General features: G+C 41.6%; 1 protein-coding gene across 2 annotated transcripts in view; it reads right to left on the reverse strand.

Annotated features, from left to right (window-relative positions):
* Nucleotides 1-2578: 2578 nt before the first annotated feature.
* LOC119492782 (protein FAM214B) overlaps nt 2579-24267 on the reverse strand; it is a 30688-nt gene continuing 8999 nt past the window's right edge. Inside the window, exons 2-11 of one of the 2 annotated variants that reach the window (XM_037777527.1) lie at nt 19676-19852; nt 12541-12727; nt 12074-12287; nt 9866-11212; nt 8084-8142; nt 7635-7734; nt 6385-6543; nt 5414-5482; nt 4887-5092; nt 2579-3791 (exon numbers count right to left, since the gene is read on the reverse strand). In XM_037777527.1, coding sequence (XP_037633455.1) covers nt 3638-3791; nt 4887-5092; nt 5414-5482; nt 6385-6543; nt 7635-7734; nt 8084-8142; nt 9866-11053 — 1935 coding nt within the window. In that variant the 5' untranslated portion in view covers nt 11054-11212; nt 12074-12287; nt 12541-12727; nt 19676-19852 and the 3' untranslated portion in view covers nt 2579-3637. The remainder of the gene's footprint in view (nt 3792-4886; nt 5093-5413; nt 5483-6384; nt 6544-7634; nt 7735-8083; nt 8143-9865; nt 11213-12073; nt 12288-12540; nt 12728-19675; nt 19853-24267) is intronic. The other variant, XM_037777528.1, reaches the window with a different exon arrangement.

The raw sequence follows: 24267 nt of genomic DNA on the forward strand, positions 1-24267 counted from the left end.
CAACATGAGATGACTATCAGAGCTCCGAAGAAGCTAAATTCTCTATAACTAAACTGCAAAATGTGCAACAAAAACCTGCATGCAGCCCTGTTTCAGAACTGAATGTGGAGCTGCAATAATGGCTGCTGCCACCAGGGGTCACAAAATGCTTTGAGACAATCCTATGGGCCTAGTCAGCATTTGGGGATTACATGTCACACAACCTGAGTGACAATAATGGCTACAAGCCCAATCAAATCAGCCGTAATTCATCTCACAGATCCATCTCACCGTAATGCTGTTAATCCTGGATAATATGTGATGTGTAATAAAGAAAGGAAGAACAAAAAAGCTTTGGAGAGAGATGGGAAAGAAGAAGAAGTGTGAAAAATTGTCTTCTCTAACAACATGGGCTCATCTCTACATTCCTGTCCAGGCTCTCCTGGTCTCTCAGGGACTGCTGGTTTTATCCAGCCACCTCCCCTCCTCTGGTTAGAGTTTAGTGTAGTCACAACCATCTGAGCCCTTCAAGCCACTGCAGAAACACAACTTTGAGGTAGTACTGGTGTAACATAATTTATTTTTTACCTTTATACTCCTAAAAAGATGCCACCCTTTGGTTCTTGGTTATTCTTAAATGATAAACACTGTTACACAGGTGAGTCAAATGAAGTTAAATGCCATTTAGAAGCATTGTAAGCTTTAAAACATGCATTCAAAGCACCTAACAGAGATCTAGAGACCAGCGACAGGTGTATCAGTCACAAAACTGCAACATGTATAGATATGTATATGGTTATTTACTAAGTCAAACAAAGAGGAACAGAAGATATGAGTTAAAAGTAATAGGCAGGGATATAACGGACGTGTGCAGCAGTTGACAAGCAATCTAATATGAATCACATGCAGCAGTATTTGCAGTTGTTTTCATTAGATTGTGTTTATGTGATTTTGTCTGTAGAAAACATCCTTGAAACTATCTTTTTGGATGTTACACAAACTATAAAATTACCTCATTAGTTCAGGATCAGACCATAAGCCATTATTTATCTTGCTTTAAGCAAATTCTTCTGACATTGTGGCAAGTGTATTGCAGGAATGACTGGCTGTTTTGTTCGTGTGATATATATATATAGATGTTCTTCTGTATTTTTAGCTGGGGAATATATACAGAGGATAGATTCAATGCCGCACTTGACGTTCATGCAGTTTGACATTAATATTTTGCAGAACTGCCCAGAACAACCAAAGTCTGTCTGTTCACGGCCACAGAGCAGTTTCAGTGGTGCAGTAGAAGCCGGGGGAGGAAACACTTTATAGCTTAAAGGTTCCTCTCGTGCCGGTTTGTAAACAGTCTGCAAGAATAGAAATCGAGCTGAATCTCTGATCTCAGGGTTCCTTTCATGATTTTTAGTCAGCTGCTTTCTCTTAGTGGTCTGACAATATGTCTCCAATTTGCTTTTATCAAAACACGTGCACACGCAGTTTGTAAAGCTCATTCTAGGTGTACTGTGAATAAGCAGCTTATGTAAGCGTGATGGAACATTACTTTGTGTGTGAACTGATCTTGTTATTGATGATGCTTTTCATTGCAGAAAATACTCAAATGTTACACGATGGAACTTAAATTTTGTATTAGAACACATATTTTTGGTTTGTTTCATGTCAGGGTGGAAATAGAATAGCCTGTTAACACATACGTATTTATTTGACTTGAATATTGTTTTGACTAAGATACTAACTGTTCTGAAGAAAACTCTGGATTAGTTTTAAGGGGGCACTTCCACCGATTTTACATATGATGTTCAGTAGAGCTGCAAAGATGAATCTATTAATTGGTTTGAGTATTTTTTTGAGGAAAAAAAGAAAGAAATTCTGTGATTCCAGCTTCTTAAATGTGAATATTTTCTGGTTTCTTTACTCCTCTATGACAGCAAACTGAATATCTTTGAGTTGTGGACAAAACAAGACATTTGAGGACGTCATCTTGGGCTTTGAGAAACACAGATTTTTCACCATTTTCTACATTTTATAGACCAAACAACTAATTGATTAATCGAGAAAATCAAAGACAGATTAATCAACAATAGAAATAATCGTTAGTTGCAGCCCTAAAGTTCAGTTTACTTGTCATGGTTAGTGCTACACAGTCTGTGAAAACAGTCATATAATGTTTTCCATCTGTCAAGTTGACGAAAATAACCCTGATGACGTCATAGTGATGTCATCAGGCTTGAGACTTTTTGTTCAAATTTATGACACAAATTGCATTATGAGAAGTGTAGGTAAAAAAGTAGGATTTCCATAATGTTCGTCAATCAAAAACAACAACAAAGACAGGTGTTACTCGCCAGTCGCAGAGTTTATTCTTTTAAATATACATAGACTTTTTCCCCATATTAAATACCCCACCACCCTTCCCTCCCTCATCATCCCTCCCTCCTCCCATTTCCTTCCCTCACTCTCAATCCTCCACTTTCTCTGTTCCCCCCTCCAGAGAGAAAGCTCGTCCAGCTGAAAAACACACTCTACTTTGTGCAGCATATTGCTTATTAAGACATTTGCGAAAACATAAATTAAAAATACTACAGCTTGTTTGTTTTTTTCATTTTCTGCTCCAACATCAGACTGCTCCGAACAGAGTCTAAAAAAAAAAAGAAGAAAAATTAAAAAAAAGAAACAGCACAGTGTCCCTCAGTCTGGCTACATAAAATGAACTGGATTCCCCTGTTTTTCATGACATGGTATGACCCTCCTGGCTTGAAGTGTACACAGCGGTCTGTACCATGATAGGTGAAATGGTAAGAAATTTATTCTTCAACACCTGTCCTGAGTTTGGTCAAATCATGTCAGTGTGGTGTTTTTTTTATCATGTGTTAAATGATAAGACATCCGATCAAGATGGCTGACTCCATTTCAGCCTTTCACTAGTGTTTGTGTCTCTGCTCATCTCCTCTCTGCTGGTCAGGAAGTGTGTGTGAAAAGTGGGGGAGGTGGGGTAATCATTATCGTCACCCCACAATCAGGGATGTGCTTATTGTTTGTCAAATCCAATGATTTGGAAACGACTGGTCCGATGAGGCGGTTGGAGCTGCAGGCAGAGTGAAGGACAGTGTGATACGGCACTAGAGGAAAATCCAGGTGTTTAAGTCACAAGGCATGCATGTTAACACTGAACTCAGAGAGTCACCACCAGAAGTGTTTCAGCTGTGACGTGTGTAGTATGTGCTGTGCGTGAGTCTTGTCTGTTTTGGTGTGCGTGTCAGTGTTTGTGCAATTCTTTTTTGTACAGATGAAGGCGTTGTAAAAGTCCTGCTTTTGACTGCATAAATGCTGAACTGATCTGAGACTATTATTTTTTCATATATTCAGTGAATGGAAGATACAAGGAATGCCGTGTTTGGTTGAGTGACATTTTTTATCACCAGTTTCTTTTGACTGTCTGTTCTTTCAATGGAGAATAATTGCATAAAAGGGGGACTTTTACAACGACCCACACCGTATCATATGTGCACGTGTGTCTCGTGTGCATGTGGCGTGTCTCATCAAGTCTCATCAAGTTTTGTGTCCATCATTCTAGCAGTCTGTCTGTTTCCCTCCCTCCTCTTTAGGAAGCACAGGAGGGGCTGCATTGGCGTCGGGGAGGGTCAAGCCGGGGTCACACGCGGGGGGAGTATTTAGGGTTTCTTGGCACCTCGGTGAAAGATTTCAGCTCATAAGGGATCCCTGTGTCCACTTCGATGGATTTGCGGGAGAATAGCAGCCGGATATCATTGTGCAAGTAGATCTTCCCAGATTTGGAGCTCTGGAATCTGAGAAAGTCAGAACCAAAAAACATGTGTTAGAAAAAACGCTTTTTTCTAACTCTACTTAAACCTGGAAAATTACTGCGAGTGCTCAAGAATAGTTTGCTAGTATTCAATGAAAAATTTGCAAAGGCATTATGTTCTTACGTATAGGTGTGTAACAATTACGGCTGTCAAAGGTAACGCGTTAGCGCAAATTCGTTTTAACGTCACTAACTACTATTATGCATTAACGCAACTTGCGTTTTTTAGGATGTAGCGGGCTCAGTTGTACTGTGGAAGATACGGACATCATATGAAACTAGAAGACCAAAGGAATCCATTGGTACCAACCATGTCATACTAGCTTGCGAAGGAGGCTAAATTATGCTCCAAACTTAAGACACATTTTCACAAGGAAAAACTGGCATGGCCATTTTCAAAAGGGTCCTTTGACCTCTGACCTTAAGATATGTGAATGTAAATGGGTTCTATGGATACACACGAGTCTCCCCTTTACAGACATGCCCACTTTATGATAATCACATGCAGTTTGGGGCAAGTCATAGTCAAGTCAGCACACTGACACACTGACAGCTGTTGTTGCCTGTTGGGCTTGAGTTTGCCATGTTATGATTTGAGCATATTTGTTATGCTAAATGCAGTACCTGTGAGGGTTTCTGGACAATATTTGTCATTGTTTTGTGTTGTTAATTGATTTCCAATAATAAATATATACATACATTTGCATAAAAAAGGCATATTTGCCTACTCCCATGTTGATAAGAGTATTAAATACTCAACAAATCTCCCTTTAAGGTACATTTTGAACAGATAAAAATGTGCAATTAATTTGCGATTAATCGCGATTAAATATTTTAAACGATTGACAGCCCTAATAACAATATAATATTATTTTAAATAGACACTATACTGTAGTTCCTCTGTGTTCCAATCTTGCTTATTAAGGATATTTCAATTAAGCTTTTCAAGTTATTATTGTAATCTAATGATACTTTTCCAGACATCACGACACAGGCTAGTAAAGCAGAGTTTAAAGTCAAGTGTTAACAAAACATCAGGTCTAAAAAGTAATGCAAACGGCTGAAACCTCACTCATACCTGAGATGTATCAGGTAGCAGAGAATCTTCTTCCTGTCTACGACTACGCCCCCTGGAGACGCCTCGCCTTTACCCTCGACCCCCTCTTCGACGGGCATCAAGAAGATCCGGTGGCGCAGGAAGGTCATGTGATTAACGGGCATGTCGCCGAAGTTGTAGGTCACCAGGAACATCTTCACCACAGTTTTGTTGGGATTAAATAAGGTCTGAGAACAGATGTCAGACCAAAGTCAGCATTTCAAACAGCCAAAAAATAAGACCGCTGGCAGTGGTTTTAAAAAGAACCTATTATGCTTTTGTGCTTTTTCCATGAGGTCAAACAGAGCGATTCAGAGAGAGGGTGAAAAGAGGTGCTGCAGCACAGCCGGTATGAGAAAAATAAAGTATTTTTTGAACATTTAAAAGCATGTAAAGATGTTCTAGTAGAAACCCAAAATACAAGTATGCACCTGAAAATAAGCATAATCGGTCCTCTTTAAATTAAGAGTACATGAGGTTATTTTGGATGAAAGAAAAGATAAACTTACCACTTGAATGGTCCCTGCTTTGGGTATGCTGTATCCTTTCTTTCCAAGAGGCTCGAGGGAGATCACCCCCTGTGAGGGAGAGAGACACGGCACTGAATACATGTCCTCAATCACTGTAACGACAAAATAACTCTTTGGTACATTTTAAAAGCTGTGAACTTCTATATCAGGATCAAAATCTACATCTACTTATAGAAGAAATGGCCATAATGAAACTTTTAGGGAGCAGCAGCAGCGTGGCAGCAGTATTACAATAGTAAGTGAAACACATCTGTATATGTTATGCATGTAAAACCAATTCCTCATCAAATCCACTAAACACATATAAAAAAAATCCTACATGAAAGCGGACTAATGCTAAAATAACTACATCATGCTGTTGTTACAAAGGCGGCTACACAGGGAGTCATATAATGTTGAATGCCACATTTATCCACAGCAAATCAAATGCAATATGAGGCATGAAGCTAAGAAAGTGAAAACAGCTGGTTTCCAAATGGTCCAGTGTAACAGCAGACACAGGACTTCTTGTAAGCAGGACTTAAGTTGTCCACACATTAATGCTGGTCCTACCTTGCTCAGCACTTATTGATCTTATGTTATATTGTGAAACTATGTGTGTGATGAATATATAGCATATATAGTATTCAGTGCTGATGTGGACGGACAAAAGGCTTAATGATATATGCAGGATAGGAAAAACATGCCACATATTTTTTACATCTGGTTTTGAAGCAAGCCAACATCAACCTTGTTGAAGCCAATTCTGTATCTGTTATTGTTTTGGCAAGTTGTTCTGATCTCTAATTTTGTATCGTTTTTCTTTCAATGAGTCTATTATTTTCATACTAGCAAACACACTACCTGCCACGTGCAATAAACAGTGTTGGTTATTGTTTGGTTTATTGTTTGTGCTTGACTAAGCGGGCACACAACCACACACACACACACACACACACACACAGACTGACCAGGAAGGGTGAGGGCGCACTGTGCTCTGAGATGTCGTAGTACGTAACCTGCACCGGCAGGGTGACGTGCTGTGGGCAATATGAGCCGCTGGCGCCGATCTCTGCTGTGAAGCCTTCAATCTGGCCTGACGGGGAGAATCGTCCCTTCAGTATGGACTCCTGGACCACACACGAGAGAGAGAAGAGAGTTAACAGGAGCCTTTTAAAACTCTTTATATTGTAAAACTTGGTATTCATTAATGGCTTAAGCATTTACTGTTGCACCCTGAGTCAAGTTTGGCCAAGAAATCTGAAATACACCCTTGGACTGTGAAATCCATAAAAACTAAATACATAAATATTTCATTTTAATTAAAACCAAAGCAGTGTTCAACACAGTAATAAAGTATGCATCTGCAGGCCAACAACAGTGTGAGCCAAGAGCAGGATATTTTGAAAGCATTAAATCTGGGACCACCATTATTATATTGTTATATGTTTTACCTTATTTTAATGCAAACGAATATTATGCAACCTATTATGAAAATGGTTAAAATTGTCCATAAAAGTCCTGTTTAAAAATGTCTTAAAAAGAGTTTAACCGGTGTTTTATAATTGATAATTGAAATGTAATGAATAATGTACTTTTTGCCCTCTCACTACACATTACTTCCCATTATCATTTTCATGTAAATTGTAAATTTGCAAATAAAACTCTGACATATCCTGTACATCAGAACAGTCACAATTTCTAAGCATTACAAAAATGTCCCAATAACAAGACTGAAACGACTTAAAAGTGCTTTTTTGACACGGTCATAGAGTTAATGTTATTGTTAATTCATGTATATGTTTTAGCCTTGAGATCATGGTTAGTAGTGGTGTTGTACTGTATTATATTGAGGGGTGTTTCTGATATTCTGCTTCCCTCATGTATGTAAATGGTAACCACCTTTAACTAATAATAAGCATATAATTGAATTTACACATTTCTGACAATGTCAACAAAAACTGAAGATTATAAAGTTCATAAAGGTAGAATTTATGGCTGAGCTGTTGTATTGAATTGCATTAGATTGTACAGGTGGCCACAAAGTGTGTGTGGTCATGGAAGAACCAAGACTCTCCACTTGGAATGGGTGTAGGTTGGGTTTGGTTAAGGTTTGTGTTTGCAGCTGCATCTGTCAATACACCATGGACATCAGCTCCATCTTTGACCTGCAGTTACTTGTGCCTCCTAAAGTTATTAAAACAATGTTTAAAAATTGTACCTCAAAGTTGCCAAGTAGAGATCTGCTGATAGAAGATGAGGGCCAACTGGAACGTGTGGAGCGGCCGGTGTCTGTGTGTCTGCCACTGCGCAGCTGGCGACTGAATAATATGACCACAAAAACACACAAAACAGACCGGTGGTTAGTGGTGGTTAAGATTACACTCATTTTGTCTCAACCAACGTGTCACTTGCCTCAAACTTTAATTCAGAATAACACACAACCTACATTAACTACCACCTTTTTTCCCTCTGTTGACTTTGCTGCAGTCAATCTAACTGACATTGAGCTGATCCATACACATGTGTGCATGTTCCTAAACTCTAAACATGCACCTGCTGAAGTTTAAATATTCTTCTCTTAATCCCTTTTTAGAAACCTTGTGTTTTTTATGTAACTATTTGTAATTAAATGATGTAACTTTGTTGGAAATATGATGGAGAACTCACCTTTTCAGCCGCAGCCCACTTTTTAGCCGTCTCCCTGATCTTGTGCAGTCTGTGGCGGTCTGAACAAAGAGAGGACAAAAAAAACAGGAAATTATGAGTTGTTTTTCTCAATTAATATCCTAATTAAGTCAGACCTTATCTATTCACAAACAAATTAAATTAAAAACAAACTTGCTTGAGAAAATAAAGATTAAATGGGCGTGTGTTAGTGTTTCTGTGTTCCCGTGAGAGTAATTTATAGGTGTAATTGTGTATTTCAGGTGTCCTCTTACTTACTGAGCACTGACTTTTGGATGTTGCATCACACGCATAAACATTCCCCATTTCCAGGCTGCCGTTCATCGTAAAGGCCACCCAACTGTCAGATGACTCGTCACTAGCCAGACCTATGCTTCCTGCGAGCCATTTGCTCACAGCAAACCTTTCACTCATGGTTAGCTTATTGGTATTAACCAACCCTTGGTCACACTGGCTCTCTATAGAGCTCGGAGCTCTTTGTCAGCTTGTCGTCTCATCGTCACACTCGATCAAAACCACGGACGGCATTTTAGAATATCCTCCCGTCTACGCTTTTCTGTCTCTTAAATATCTCCTTTATTAACTGAAATATCGACTGTGACAGTTTAGCCTTGCTCCTTTTCTTTAACTCTTCCTTTCACTGTCCTCTCTGTTCCTGATTTGTGTCCTTGAGCCTTTCTTACACCTGTTTCTCCCTGTGCTTCCCTCACACATACTCTAAACACCTCTAGTCACAATGAGCCCACCACTGTATGAAACCTAACTAGTGAACCCTATTGTGCCCCATTAGCACACTCCCATCCCACAAACACGCACACTCAAAGCTCTTTCTGGCCTCCCAATGTTCAAAAATGGCCAATTCACTTCCAGAACCATTTTTAAGCAGGACGTATGTACATGTGTGCGTGTGTCTGTGTGTTTATGTGTGTGCATGTGTGTGAGAGACACAGTACACTCATGTGGGGGAACAATGGACGCTCCCTCAATGGGCTTTATTCTGGAGCTACTCAGCCTGTTCCAGCACGGCGTGATAATGAGCCGGCCATCACTTCATTCTTTCACATTTACTCGTTCTTTTAGTTTCTCTTTATTTATGCCTCAGCCTCCGTTCCAAGGACTGTCAAAGGCTCACAGATGTCTCGCCATCAACCGCCGACTTTGAACGGCTATTCCTTATTCTGTATTCAAAGTTTTAGAAGCCTCCGCATAGCGTGGTCTTAATGTTTTTGGTCTAAAAGCATGGTATTTGCATGCAAATGTGCACATGCTGTTTCTTAATGTATGCTGCCGTAAAATCACCTGCAGCTTCTTTCTAGTGGTAGTTAATTAGGGTTGGGAAACTGTATCATCTGGTCATTAAAAAAAGAAAACAATTTTTCCTCAACTCTAATTTGCTTCCTTCAAGTACTTTATGATATGACTAATATTACGATCAAAGGAATATTTTGTAAACTATTTACACTTGCTCAGAGCGAACTGCATTTCTGTCACCAAATGTACTGAGAAAGGTTCAATTCTGTGTTGTTTTTTTACTGCAACTTCTCAGTTTGCAACTGTACGTGGTGTGTTAAGCTAACTTGAAGTGAAGTAGGTACTCGTACACCATGGGTGATATTTTCCTGTAATTACAGTTAAGTTGCATAACAGCTAACGTTAGCTATTAATAGTAATGTTACAGTAGTTGGAACTAATAGGCTGTTGCAGTTGTTTTGGTAAATTACTTAAAAGAACATTTCCAAGACAGAAGTGTGTGAGTGTGCTGACCTTAGGCCGGTCCCATGAAGAGGGCAGCAGGTGGTTCCAGTAAGGGGCAGCTTTAGCATCAGTGCTGCGACATGAGGTCGGGCCAAGTCCTGGAGCCAGCAATGACAGCCTGCTTCTCTTGGATGTGGAGGGTCCCTCATCTTCTGAGCACGACTCCCCTGTGTCGGTAGGCGACAGCAGCCTCTTTTTGGCTGGCCAGTGGCCTCCGGAGGATAGACGGTGGCCGTTACTGCCGGGAGTTTTCTCCCAGGAAGCCAGACCATTAGAGGATGAGGAGGCAGCCTGGGTGGCACTTCGCTCAGGTGGAGAAGATTCAAGTCCAACTTCCCATTCGGTGGCCTCCCCTGGCTCCTGCAGCTCTGTGTGGTGTGGGGGGGAGAAAGGGCCTGGAGGGCTGGTGGGACTGGCAGGGTTGGGAGTCTCATACGTGGACATTTCATACAAGTGGGGGCTGGGCTGGCCCCCAGATGAGCCGTTACTGCAGCTCTCATTTGCAGGACTACCTAGTGAGTAGGAGGGTGTGTGGCCCCCGTTAGGTTGCTCAGTCCTAGCTGAGCCACCGAGGGAATGGCCCTGCTCAGAGAGATGTCCATGTGGGTCACACATTGGGGGTGATTTAGGTGAGAGTGGAGCAAACACATCAGGAATGGGCCTGTCATGATTGTGCTGAGTTGGGCGTCGGGAGGGGTTGTGGCTTGGGGAGAGGGGCGGAGACCTTGGTGACAGTCCCCCCTCAGAGTCTCTGTGCTCCATCTGTGTGCAAGAGTATACAGAACTAGGCCCACCAGGGCCCATAGTTAACCCCATCCCAACACCTTGAGCTGGGGCTGGCCCACACAGCACCCCTTCCTCTAACGCCTCAGTGTCTGAGAAGTCCCCCAGGTGGGGGCGCTTATGAGTCAACTGTGGCTCCTCGAGCCCCCTTTTCACGCCCAACCGGACAGGCCTCGGTTGGGTATCAGTGTGGGTTTCTGTGGAGGTAGAAAATCCCCCCAACTGGGAGAAAATGGAGAGCTGGTAGACCTTTTGGAGCCGCAACTCCTCCTGGCCAAAGCGCCTGGGCGCCCCCGGTCTGACACCAGGGTCTAGACCCGGTGTTGGGGCTGTAGGTGGAGGCAGGTCCCCCTCCTGGCCTGGAAGCTCTAATGGAGCCTTTTTGTGGGCTAACTCAACGTGAATGTGCCGCATGGTTAAGGATAAGAGTCTTGACTAACTTGCAACAGAGTCAAGTAGGTCCTCTCAAGTGCCAGGAGGCAGAGTAAGATGTTCCACAGGAATAGGAAGTCCTATACTTCCTGCTGTGATGTTGTCAAACTGTGTGAATTAGGAAGCTGAGCCGCACAGCACCTGAGAGGAAGAGAAATACAGCATTACTATTCAGGATACATTTCAATAAAGCATTTAACAATGAAAGACTGTATGAGTAATGGAAAACATGAAATAGCATGCTAAAATTCAAAAGGACAAGAACGCACTGAGCCTTTCTAAGCTATCAACAATGATGTGAGAACTAATGATATCTGTAATTCAGGAGCTTTGGGTTCTGATAATATTTTTGTTGCATCACACGTGGCAAAGTTTGCTACATCTTTCAATAGAATTAACGCATCTCATTTGGTATGAAGGTTTTCTTATCTTTTACAGTTCTCCACATAGCAGAGTACTGACTGACTGCCATAGACACACATGTGGTATCTGGTACATGCTTGATGATGACACTCACTTCAAACAGGTGTCCCATCCTATTTTTAACCTCAGAAGAAAGTCAGGACTACATGATAAAAAAAATAGTTAAAGCCGGGGTGCTGAATCCCTTTTTGCTGCTTTCTTTATTGTGACTGCAAAGGAATAGTTTGCCTCTGACTGTTGGTTATGACACACTGCCTGACACTTAAATTGCAATAATGATGCAATGACTTGTCATGGTGTTATCTGAACAAGGTGTATGTAATAAACCTTTTTCTACCCTGAAAAATATTCTTGCCACAAAAGCAGAGGAGAAATCAGGTCCTTATATTTATAGACAGTTGAACATAAAATCTTAACACCACTCAGGACCTTTCGGATTTAAAACAATATGAAACCACAGCTCTGTAATTGAATTAATGAGCCACTATACATAATTCAATTTAAACAAGGCATAAGCCTAATTTGACTCCTGTGTAATTGAATAACATATTGAGACAATGCCCGAGATCAGCATCTCACCTCTGTGCCTGTCCTTGTCTAATTCTGCCCGTGTGGCCAACCTGCATCTGGCACAACATCTGGAGGTTGTGTCTAAAATGGTCTACTAAAAGAATCCATTTATCTCCATGGCAGCTGCCACGAAACGACGCCAACATCCCAAGATAGGTAGTCAGGAAACAGTGACGACTCCACAGGAAGCAGGAGTGAATGAGGCGGGCACGGAAGCTACAACCTGAGGAGAAATAAAGAGGTTTGTCGGTGAAAAAATTAAATACAATCAACTAAAATCATGATAGATATTATAGTTTATGATTTGAAGTTACTACAGCGTGATTATATATAATGCATCATTGCATTGTCGAACACATTTGGGTGCATTTCCAAGAATAAAAAAAGTTTTCATTATCATTAGAAGTTACAAGCAACTTGGTCATGCAACCAGTTGGTCAATACACATCAAATGCATTTAGTTTGTTAAAGCTTACCAGAGGGGTGGTGTGTCAGTGATGCAAGAGGCTTTTGAGAGGAAATGTCTCTGAACTGGAATTGGAAATAACTCTATTGGGGCTCCCTCTGTGGTTGGCTGATAGCCGGACACGCCCTCCTTGGTCCCCTGGGCGTGGGGTGTGGCAGGTCTGTGGCGTCATGACAGGGTCATTCCACCCAGAGTCCCTGAAGAGATGGAAAGATAAAGAAACAAATCAAATCAGTGGTCAGTCAGTTAATTTTACTTTACCACTAACTGTCATTAAGATGCGACTATTCATCCTGAAAACACACTCAACAGATATATTGAAGTACCAGGGCTGTCAATCAATTAAAATATTTAATCGCAAATTAATCACACATTTTGTATCTGTTGGAATGTACCTTAAAGGGAGATTTGTCAAGTATTTAATACTCTTATCAACATGGGAGTGGACAAATATGCTGCTTTATGCAAATAGTTTTTTATTGGAAATCAATTAACAACACAAAACAATGACAAATATTGTCCAGAAACCCTCACAGGTACTGCATTTAGCATAAAAAATATGTAAAAATAATAAAAGTGTCAAGTGTGTAAAGGGGAGACTCGTGGGTACCCATCTTCATTTAAATAGCTTGAGGTCAAAGGTCAAGGGATCCCTATGAAAATGACCATGACAGTTTTTCCTCGCCAAAATTTAGCGCAAGTTTGGAGCGTTATTTAGCCTCCTTTGCGACAGGCTAGCATGACATGTTTGGTACCAATGGATTCCTTAACTGAGCCCGCTACAATCTAAAAATCGCAAGTTGTGTTAATGCGTTAAAGAAATTAGTGGCATTAAAACAAATTTGCGTTAACTTTGAAAACCCTATGATGTACATATTCAAAATGACACCAAAGAGAGTCACAGAAACTCATATACGTCCTCATACCTGTGCATACTTGACATACACTGTAGTAGACAAAGGCACACGCATTGTGCAAACACGGCAAGTTAGGAAGTCAATATTTAAGCCTGTTAATGAACTTGGGAAGAACAACACAAAAGACAAATCAATCAAATAATCAATCTCCGTATCATATACAGTAAGTACTCAACAAGTCAACTGAGGGAGAAACATTACACTCATTCTGTTTTATGTTTTCCTACAGAAACCCAGACACTTTGGGTTGAGGATCAAACATGGAGGAGCGAGTCGTGGAACAGAGAGTTGATATTTCCAGTTCTAGACTGGCAGTAAATGGTGCTAGGCCAAGTGAAGCAGGCCGACCCACTTGGACCAGAACTTGGGAATGTGGAGAAAAGGGGGGGGGGGAGAGAGTCACAGTGAGCCGTCGCCGTGGCAACCAGTAGCCCAAGGATAACGGCTCCTTTGTGCTTGGCCACAAAGAGGGAGAAAGAGAAGCAGAGCTAGAGAGAGAGAGAGAGAGAGAGAGAGAGAGAGAGAGAGAGAGAGAGAGAGAGAGGGAGGGTGGTGGATGGTGGGGGGGTACTGGGGGAGCCCGTCTAAAGATGCTCCACCAAGAAAATATCTATCAAAATGGCTGTCCTCCATGAGGTGTGTACAGCCAGCCAAACATTTCAACACACTGTGACAAAGGCCTATGTTCTGTTAACCCAAAGCAGGCAAAAATAATGATTTCATTGACCTGCTTACACATTTCATCATTCACTGGAATGTAAAATGTGAAAACTGGAGGAGTTTTGAAAATAGCCAAGATGTGACATTCACATAAATCAGTAAAGAAGAGAATTACAGTCGGTTCCTATTTAGACCTACAGTACATTACAGCAACCAGTTACTTCACTTTCTAGTATTTCCTTTTGAATCACCATGACGGGATCCATCACGTACACAGAAGTGATGACATAGAGCTAAATATCAAGCAAGAGGAAAGAAAAGACTGGTGAGGAAAAGGAGAACGAGAGTTGTTCATTGGTATTTTCCACCAGATTGAAATGTATCCACTGGTGAAACCACAAGAGATGTTGAATAAAATCCCCAAATTGCTATAAAAATATGTAACAATCAAACTAGGCAAGTATTACTAGCTGCTCTCTAGGTGACCTGCAGCCAATGTTTAAATGACTTGGCGGAAAAATAGTGCTTATATGAGCATGTATTGTGTTTCATATCTTTTCCCAAAACAAATTCTCCATTCATTCGGGACAATACGTTCTTCAACTTCAACAAGAAGGAAGGGATCATCTGTCAAAGATGACACAAGAATGGGAGGGATCCAGACAGAGGGACATTAGAGGAGAAATAGAGAGAGACTAAAACCTCTCCGCTATACATTATAACCTGATTAACTGCAGTATAAGGATGTATCATCAGGTAAGACGCTTTCCTATCCCTGCAAACAATCAGAATCACGTGGAGACAATGTCAGAAGTAAAGTAATTACTCACATGACATATGGTCCCTATGCAGTCACACATACATTCACAAAATAGACCTGCTAGATTCTAACATTCATAGCCTAAGCGCCATGAAATTGCAACTCCTATATCTCATTGTTTTTGGCTGGAATTAGGCTAATATGAAGAGGAGGGAACAAGACAGTATCACTACAAGTTCTGAAAACACTCAAGGGTCATATATCAACTGCTGCTGACCAAGCCAGGACATTTGGAAGACAATGCTGTAAACCAGATTGTTTTGCTGATGTCTCTCGGGGTGGAGGACGCTCGGCCAAACCAGAACTGCCCCAGTCAAACAGGAATTACCAAGTCAAATAACAACAGATAAGCAACATGACTTGCACACTGTATAATGAGTTCAATCAACACAATACAAGGAATCACCTCCCTGAAGACAGGTGGAGTCTCCACAGCGAGCACCCAGGGGCAGCCACGGGGTGGGGGATGGGGAAAGAACGGGAGAGGAGTCAGCAATGATTATTTATAGTCATCGCCTATGTCATAGCTCACTGGGAGAACCCAAAGGCTCTGTGCTAGTTCCCACTTGATTTCTGACCTTGTTTTGAACTAGCTGAGCCGGAGGCTGGCAGAGGCTACCCAGCCCTTTTCAGGCTTGATCCAGGAACCAACAGAGGAGGGGACAAACTCTGGCTTCTCCCCAAGAAAGGCTTCAGGTTGCTGGGCATGTGTGCCAGCTCCGACTGGAGAATTTAACGCTATTACTGCATCGCTGAACATTGTAGTGGTTTTAATACACTCACACTTTCCCTGAGAGACGATGTTCCCATATTCACATCTAATCTACTTGTACAATCTGATGTGTGTAAAATGCACATGACCTGTTCATACTTGTACCGCACCTGTAATAGTATATAAAACTAATGCAAACCCCCTTTTTGCAACTTCAGTGAACCGATTTCACCAACATGACTAAACAAAACAGTTTATTCTTACATAAAATCATTAAAAAATGTTTTTTGACTGAACGCTGCTGACATGAAGCAGGAAGATTTCACACATCATTGGCAGGCCAAGTGCTATCTCGATGTAACATCTGCAGAATCTGCAGCATCTCTGGAAGTGGACCAGCAAGTAATTATTCAAAAAGAGACAGTGCGAGATTAGAAATGGTGAGATGACAGACAAAGGAATGAGAAATGCCTGACAAGAGGGAAACACCCAGACAGAGACAGAGACGCAGACAAACAGAGCAAGTGTTCATTGTTTTCTGCTATTTTCATCATTTCATGAATGTACCTTTTTCTTTTTAAATCTCATTATTGCTTGATGCTTTTACAATATTGTCTTTGTTACACTTGTGCTAATAAAGCATACTGAACTGAAATTGACAGAGAGGGAGAGAGAGTACAGCCCAGCCAAAGACCTTGAGGAAGGTATAAATACAGCAGGAGCAGCTAGAGCTCCCCAGCATCAGGGTCAACTCAGTGTTCTTGAACAGTGTTCATGGCTATAGTACATAAATCAGCAGGTCTGAGACTTGTTAGCACACAGCCTAAAAATTAAGATGTATGGCAACCCCCTGTGAATACCAGTGAACCTCTTCAGTTTAAAAAAACAACAAAAAAACATTTGAGCCACCAGGTCCGTCCTCTGTATAGTCTGCATATGATTAATAAAATTTAAAGTCTCTACATACAGTATATAGACATGTAAACATGTACATACTGCACATAATCATCCAGTCCATTTGTATTGTCTACACTTACAGAACACTTGACTTGTATATAGACGTTTTATTTCTTATTTTATTCTTATTGTATTGTTGGTTATTGGTGCTTTTTATTTATATATATAGACCTATTTGTTCACTGCTTGCATACATAACAATCCTGACTATTCTTTACTCCTTTGTCCAGCTTTGTTGTCCTTGTTCCTAGCTGTTACTTCTATTTCTGTGTAAGTACATTGAGAGAGATGCATAAAACCAGAGTCAAATTCCTTGTATGTATGTACTTGGCAAATAAACCTGCTTCTGAAATACAATGCGTGTGTGGGTGAAACAAAGACAAATGAGAAAAAAGGTGAAAAACAATAATAGAGGCTGCTTGGGCTTGACCAAGACAAAATGCATTTTAAAGGGGAACAGTTTGCCTTGGCCCAGGCCTAGATCTGGATCAAAGTGAGAATAGAGTCATGCTTACAGAAACATTGAAATGGGAAGTGATTTTCCAAAAGAAGTAAGCTAAAGGACAACAATACATGTATTTATTAACTGCTTGTTTCCATTAAAACCATCAATAAAACTAAAGATAAAACTAAGTAAAGGTCACAAGGGCATTCCAACTGAAGCAACAGCATCAAGAACCACTAGCACAGCACTCTTACTCACAGTCGTGTGTAAGGACTGAGGTCAAAGGGTTCAATACCTCTGACTTGACACATGCCTGTTGTGGAGCTTAGACATTTTGTTCAGGAGATGGTCAAGCCCTTCAAGGAGGATATTTAGCTGCTGTTGAAATATGTGCAAGTCTGGGTGTTCCTTTAGGCCAAAGGCGGCTGTGGTCATTAGGTCAAAGGTCAACGGTCTCAGGTCAGATGACTTGAAGCACATCAGGAAGCCCAGATGCGTTTAATTTCATCATCATGAGAGAGGTGGTGTTAGGCGTGGTGGTAAAAAACTAACATAAAGTCAAACAAGGTGCTGATCTACACGTGGCAAATGATTTGCACACACACTGGGTTAGTTCCACTGAACAGCCAATTAAGAGCTTGTTAGACTACACTCATCAGTAATTGGAGCGTCAGTATGTTAAGCAAAAACATCTGCAAAACAGACAATAATACACTTAAGACCCTGTTTCTCCCTGTAAACTTTAAAAAGTTGCACATGTGTGGGGTGAAACACATACACACACACACACAAAAGTATTCACAAACTTTTCACCAGGAGGTATGGCAAAGGCTCTGACCTCTAAAACCAGCTCTCAGTGAAATGTATAAAGTTGAAGGGGGCAGAGGTCACAGCCAGCACCTATCTTCAGAAAATAACCCTGACATTTGGCCTGTGTACATTCATCACAACACCTAGATGCCACAGGCATGTGTACACACACACACACAAACACACACACACACACACACACACACACACACACACACACACACACACTCTCGATTAAAACATTTAATCGTGATTAATCGCATGATTGTACATAGTGAATCGTGATTTATCGCAAATTAATCACACATTTTTTATCCATTCAAAATGTACCTTAAAGGGAGATTTGTCAAGCATTTGATACTCTTATCAACATGGGAGTGGGCAAATATTCTGCTTTATGCAAATGTATGTATATATTTATTATTGGAAATCAATTGACAACAGAAAACAATGACAAATATTGTCCAGAAACCCTCACAGGTATTGCATTTAGCATAAAAAATATTCTCAAATCAACAGGCAACAACAGCTGTCAGTGTGTCAGTGTGCTGACTTGACTATGACTTGCCCCAAACTGCATGTGATTATCATAAAGTGGGCATGTCTGTAAAGGGGAGACTCGTGGGTACCCATAGAACCCATTGTCATTCACATATCTTGAGGTCAGAGGTCAAGGGACCCCTTTGAAAATGGCCATGGCAGTTTTCCTCGCCAAAATTTTGTGTAACTTTGTAATGTTATTTAGCCTCCTTCCCGACAAGCTGGTATAACATGGTTGGTACTAATGGATTCCTTAGTTTTCTAGTTTCATACGATACCAGTATCTTCACTAGCTTTAAAACTGAGCCCGTTACAACCTCCGAAAGATCGATTGCGTTAATGCGTTAAAGAAATTAGAAGCGTTAAAACGATTTTGCGTTATTATCGCGTTAACGTCTACAGCCCTAGTCAGCACGCAAACTTTTTACACAACGACAAGAGAGAAGGGGGCATTTGTCAGCATTTGGCTTTTGGATGGGGTTACTTCTCCAACCTTGTTATAGACTAATTGAAATTACTTGTTTTCAATCAATGACACACACTCATCTTGAATGGGCCTCTTGTAAACAGTCTTGTCTCTAGCTGCACCCTGTCCTCTTTGTGTCCTCAGTCCACCCTTTACACCCAGCCTTTAACATAGAGGTATGATAACGTCAGCGTGAAGTTAGGAGCCTCCCAAATGCCCCGATTGTCTCATCAACTTTCAGCAGAACCCCGCCCGTGCTACTCCCAGGCCTGTGCTGTGCCTGGAGGCTGATAAACATACATACACACACACACACACACACACACACACACTTATGTGCACATTCTCCAACACAAAAACACAATCACCTGTTGATTAGATTACAGGAGTCATCTAGAGTTTGGAAATCTGATGTCACAAGGGGATGGAATGACAACAGACTGTGTGTTAGAGAGACAAGTCAGAGTATGTTTGAGTGTCAGACAAAGACAGAAGACAGGAAGCAGCGATGAAAGAGCAGAAAGTGACAGCTTAAGTTGACTGAATCTGATAAACCCCTGAGCGAGACAGTGTTGCACCAAACACACATCCAGTACTCAGGCTTGGGAGTCTAAACTAAGCTGGCTCAGTGACATATTTGCTGAGAATGCTGTTTGACACGGGGTCCCTTTCTGTCTCTCCCTCCCTCCCTCTGTCTGTAGGTCTGCCTGTCTGTATGCCTTTCATGTGGCCATTTTAGGAGACGTTGAGTCACCCGAGCCCAGCTGACAATATGACAGGAGCAACGTTATTACAGCAGGAGAACTTGTGGCACTCACCCTCTTAGAAAGATGGGGTCTATCTCGCTTCCTCACTCTCTGTCTCTCTTCCTTCTGTTTAGTTTGGTGGCTGGATGGGTAACTCTGCTCTGCTGTGTTTCTATTTCCACAGGATCAAGCTGCTCTCTCTCTCTCTGTCGACTCTCCGGGTTGTTGTCTCTCTTTGCTTCCTTCCTCCTGAATAGGTGGTGTTGAGAAAGACAGAGATCAGTCAACTTGTTCTGCCTCCCTCTGCTTGTTTTGTGAGAAGGCCTGCACTAGCTCTGCCTCTCTCTCTCTCTGTACTTTGTTTTCTTCCTGTCTACCTCTCTCCACCCTCAGTCACATACACAAATCGAAAACCCATCAACAAGTCTCACCCCTCACCCATCTCCCTCCCTCTCCTTTTCTCTCTCAAGCTCCCCCCCTAGCCCTCTTTCTTCCTTTCTCTCATTCGCGCCCCTCCAAAATATCTTGAATGCAAATGCTAGCATTCCCCCTTTCCTCTCCTCCCATTCCTCCTCTCCCTCACTCTCTCCTCTCTTCCTCTATCTACAGGCCCCTCCTTTCAACCCTTTCTCGCCACTAGCTCTCTCTCTCTCTCTCTCTCTCTCTCTGTGTGTTTTCTTTCTGTCGTTTCCTCTCAGCTGATAGAGCAAGGCGTGCTTTGCTCACTCAGCAGTGAAGGCATACAGGGGAAAGAAAGAGGGGAGGGAGCGTTGAAAGCTGATTGGTTAGTGAAAAGGGGGGTCAGCTGTAGTGGCTGAGGTCGTGATTGGTTGGGGCGAGGGAGTGAAAGGGGGGGAGGAGGCGTGGGGAACCAAAACCCCGCCCACCTGCTCCTGCTTGGCCTGTTCTACATAAGTAGAGACAGAGTAGCCAAGTCTGCTTATTATAAGTGACTTTGGGCTTGTTTTCCTGAAAAGTGGCTAAGACATATTGGTAGTCGCGGTAGTTGCTTATTTGGGCTCCTGTCTCTCTCCTCTATACCCGTCTAGTTTGTCCTGTTGCAGGATCCATACACAACCCCGATCTAAATCTAATCGTGTAAATGCAAAAATGACACGAAACGTTGAACTTTAAGTTTATAACGAGAAAAATGTAAAGTTATAAGCTAAAAATGGATGCAAAAATGCAATCCAATGCATGCAATCCATAATAAATTCATACATATATATGAAGTGATCAAGTGGCCACCTCTCTCTCTCATATTGTGGTAGGTAAGGTCGCTTGTTTTGGTCTATTTTTTGGGGGAGAGTTGCTTCTTTTGGGCTTGTTTCTATAGACCTGGTTGCTCATTTCTCTCGCGAGATCTGGCAACACTGAGTAGAGATCAAAGAGCATTTTCCTCTAACCGTGTCTGTGTTTGACAGCTTCAAGCATGTTTTGTGTACAGTGTTTAACTTGTGTAATCTCTTCCCATAGTGTGCCAGCCCCCCACAGTGTGGTTGTGTGTCTGTTAGTTAAAGAACAACAGTTAATAAAGGAGGTTAATGCCTCGGAGAATACAGACGCAAACATCTATGCAATTCATCCTCCCCTTTCCTTTGCTGTCTTTTAAACACAAAAGGCACTCTGTGTGTAGCGTGGTATGTACGCAGCACAAAAGCAGAAGGCTTATCGGCTGCTACAGTACAGATAGAGAATGAAGTGCATGTGAAAAAGTTTATCAGCTGAGTACCAGCAGCAGCCCTCAGCTGTGTGTGCGAGTGTGTATATTTTGCCATCTGTGAGCTAATAAGGAGCAGCATGTTGACGAGGCATGAACTATTTCAAACGGATTGATGTGGTTAAAGTACACACAGTATGCGAGCAAGTGCATCACACACTTGCATGCCCGCTCTCACCTCTCACACACACACACACACACACACACACACACACACACACATTGTGGCCGGAGATTACACAAGCTAAAGCACTGAGCACAGAACATACTTGGAGCTGTCAAGAACACATATTTAGCACGCAGCTTTGTTACAGACACAAACACACGTCTACCCGGTTATGCTTTACCCTTATTTAGGGAACCAGGATTGACTTGTTATCAGATCTGTGCTGGTTGAGATGCAAAGACACACAGAGAGCTATCAATAGCTTTGTCTCACATGTGAAGGATGTGAAGTTAGTGAGCGTTTAGTTATTGCACCCTATTTAACAGACAAAACTACCACCAGTTTACTGTGCTACACTATCTAATATCACTGTCTTTTGTACCTATTTTCGTTCATCTTTAGAGTGGGTACTATATATGGAGAGATTAAATTATACTTTGAACTTATTGCCTTTTAACAACCACTGCAAAAAAAGTGAATTTCCTGCTTTGGTTGTAACAGTCCACCTGTGTGCATGCATGCATGTAGAGCTGCGACTTACAATTATTTTCATTACTGCTTAATCTGCCAGTTATTTTCTTGAATAAATGGTTAGTCATATAGCCCATAAATTGTTGGAAAATGGAAAAAATGTCCATTATAATTTCCCAGAGCCCAATGTGACATGTTCAAAATGCTTGTTTTTACAGCCAATGGTCCAAAATGTTCAATTTACTAACATATAAAAGAAATAAAAACTTCAAATCCTAACATTTGAGAGGGAATGTCTGAAATGTTTGCTTGAAAATGGACTGAAATGATCAATCAATTATCAAAGTAGTCATACACATAGATGGATGCAGTGTGTATAGATTTCTGTGGAAGTATGTCACTGTTGTTTTGGTGTGTGTGTGTGTGTGTGTGTGTGTGTGTGTGTGTGTGAACAGTAGAAGTGAACAGAGATGAGGTTTGAAAAATAACACTCGGCTTCATCTACCTCCAAATATAGAGATGTGGGGATAGGGGAGGGGGAGGTAGACGGCACAAGACTGCAAAATAGATAGAGGAAGATAAACTCGGGGCAGATTGAAATGAGGCAAGAAGCCTGTAAAAACTGTGATAATGGGGACTTTCTGCTCTCAAGCAGCACTGTTATGTAGGATTTTGTGTTTCAGCATGCACAAACACACTTCTGTCCCTTTAAGAGCCCATGTTGCCTTCCATATTTGGGAAAAAAGGGTGTATCTAATCGCTGAAGACCCTCCTCCATTCAAGGGCAGGCTGAGTGCAGCTGAGGAGAAAGAAGCATTGAAAACACACTGTTCACATTCCATCAAACACATGCATTGATGCAGTCCATGACTTGAGAGCATTGGCAGTGTTTGTTTTGATGTCTAGATCACGATGTTGGGGTTGGATTCTCATCCAGGGCATGTGAAACGCTGCGTTACACACATAGACACACTACTCTCATACAGTACCTTGTTTTTCTGGGCCTCTGAAAGTGACACCAGCTGTGTTTTTTGGGGTTTAACCCAACAGCACTAATCGGTCATATCCTTAAAAAACTGAAGAGCTTCGATCGGACTCTACCAGCCCAAAACTTCCTTGAGTAAATCATTCAGTCACAGTGTAAAGTAACCAGTTTGAAATATCGAAAACAAGGTCCAATTCACCCTCCTTCTCGGGGTAGGAGAGAACAAAAGGAGGAGAGGAAGAAGGGAGGTGGAGGAAGGGTGGGAAAGGAAAGTGTGTCTCTGAGTGTATGAAAGGGGGGGGGGGGCTGTCTGTGCAATACTGGACATGTTTGAAGAGGCATGGACCCCTGCGTGTGTCGGTGTCTATTTCTATCGGCATGTACAAAAGTGTGTCAGTAGTACACACATGGAGACCTATATGTGTGTTTAAGTTAAGAGGTGTACATCTCTCCGAGTGAGTGGTGAGAGCAGCCAAACAGTGAATATCAACAAAGCTACGGTGTGCAGGGGCAAATTTCGCAGCTAATATCTATGGGAAGCACTGGTGCGTTGCCTTATTGGCTCAGATCCATTTGAATTCTCTGATGCAATGTGTTTGGTTTTATTGTAACATTTAGGTGCATTAGTATGCTGTAATTAGGCAGTAATATTGTAGGAAAGCTGATGTTTACAATGACAGTCATTAACTTGTTGGCCCCATTTAGTATAAATTAAAGCCATTATAAAACATTTATTAAATAAATATATCAACCTTCCCGTTTTAAGTGCTGGCTGTCTCACTTATACAGCACATGCTATTTTGTTTTCATTTTCTATTTTCAGCAGCCTCAGTTATTATGTGTCACCACATGGTAATAACATTAACTGCTTTCTATTTTCAACATTTCAGCCCTTATTCCTCTGCAGGCAAGAGTGTCTTGTACATCCCGCTTTCTTCCTGCAGGCTACAGGACTAGGTCAGTTTGACTGCTATTACCCCACCCAAAAACTTTACCATTATCAGATCAGACCAGTTCCTGCAGGTTGTTTCCCACTCAGAGTGGTTGCTTTATGTTTACATTTCAAGAGCACTGTAACAAGCCGGTGAGATGAACTCTCTCTGGGAGGGTGTGTTTAACCAGCTGCCTGTTGATGAATAAGATCACAACGCTTAAAAGAGACATGCTTCTTTAAGTATTGAACTTTACTATCAAGTGATAAGTGTCACTTGATATAATGGCATCTATATAGGTTAGGGTTAAATTTAGGATTGGGGTGAAGTTTAAACCACGCCGATGCAGTTGAATACTGAACACAGACTTTTTTGTTAGTCCATTTTAAA

Source organism: Sebastes umbrosus, chromosome 8 (genome assembly GCF_015220745.1).
Source record: "Sebastes umbrosus isolate fSebUmb1 chromosome 8, fSebUmb1.pri, whole genome shotgun sequence".
Lineage (NCBI taxonomy): Eukaryota > Metazoa > Chordata > Actinopteri > Perciformes > Sebastidae > Sebastes > Sebastes umbrosus.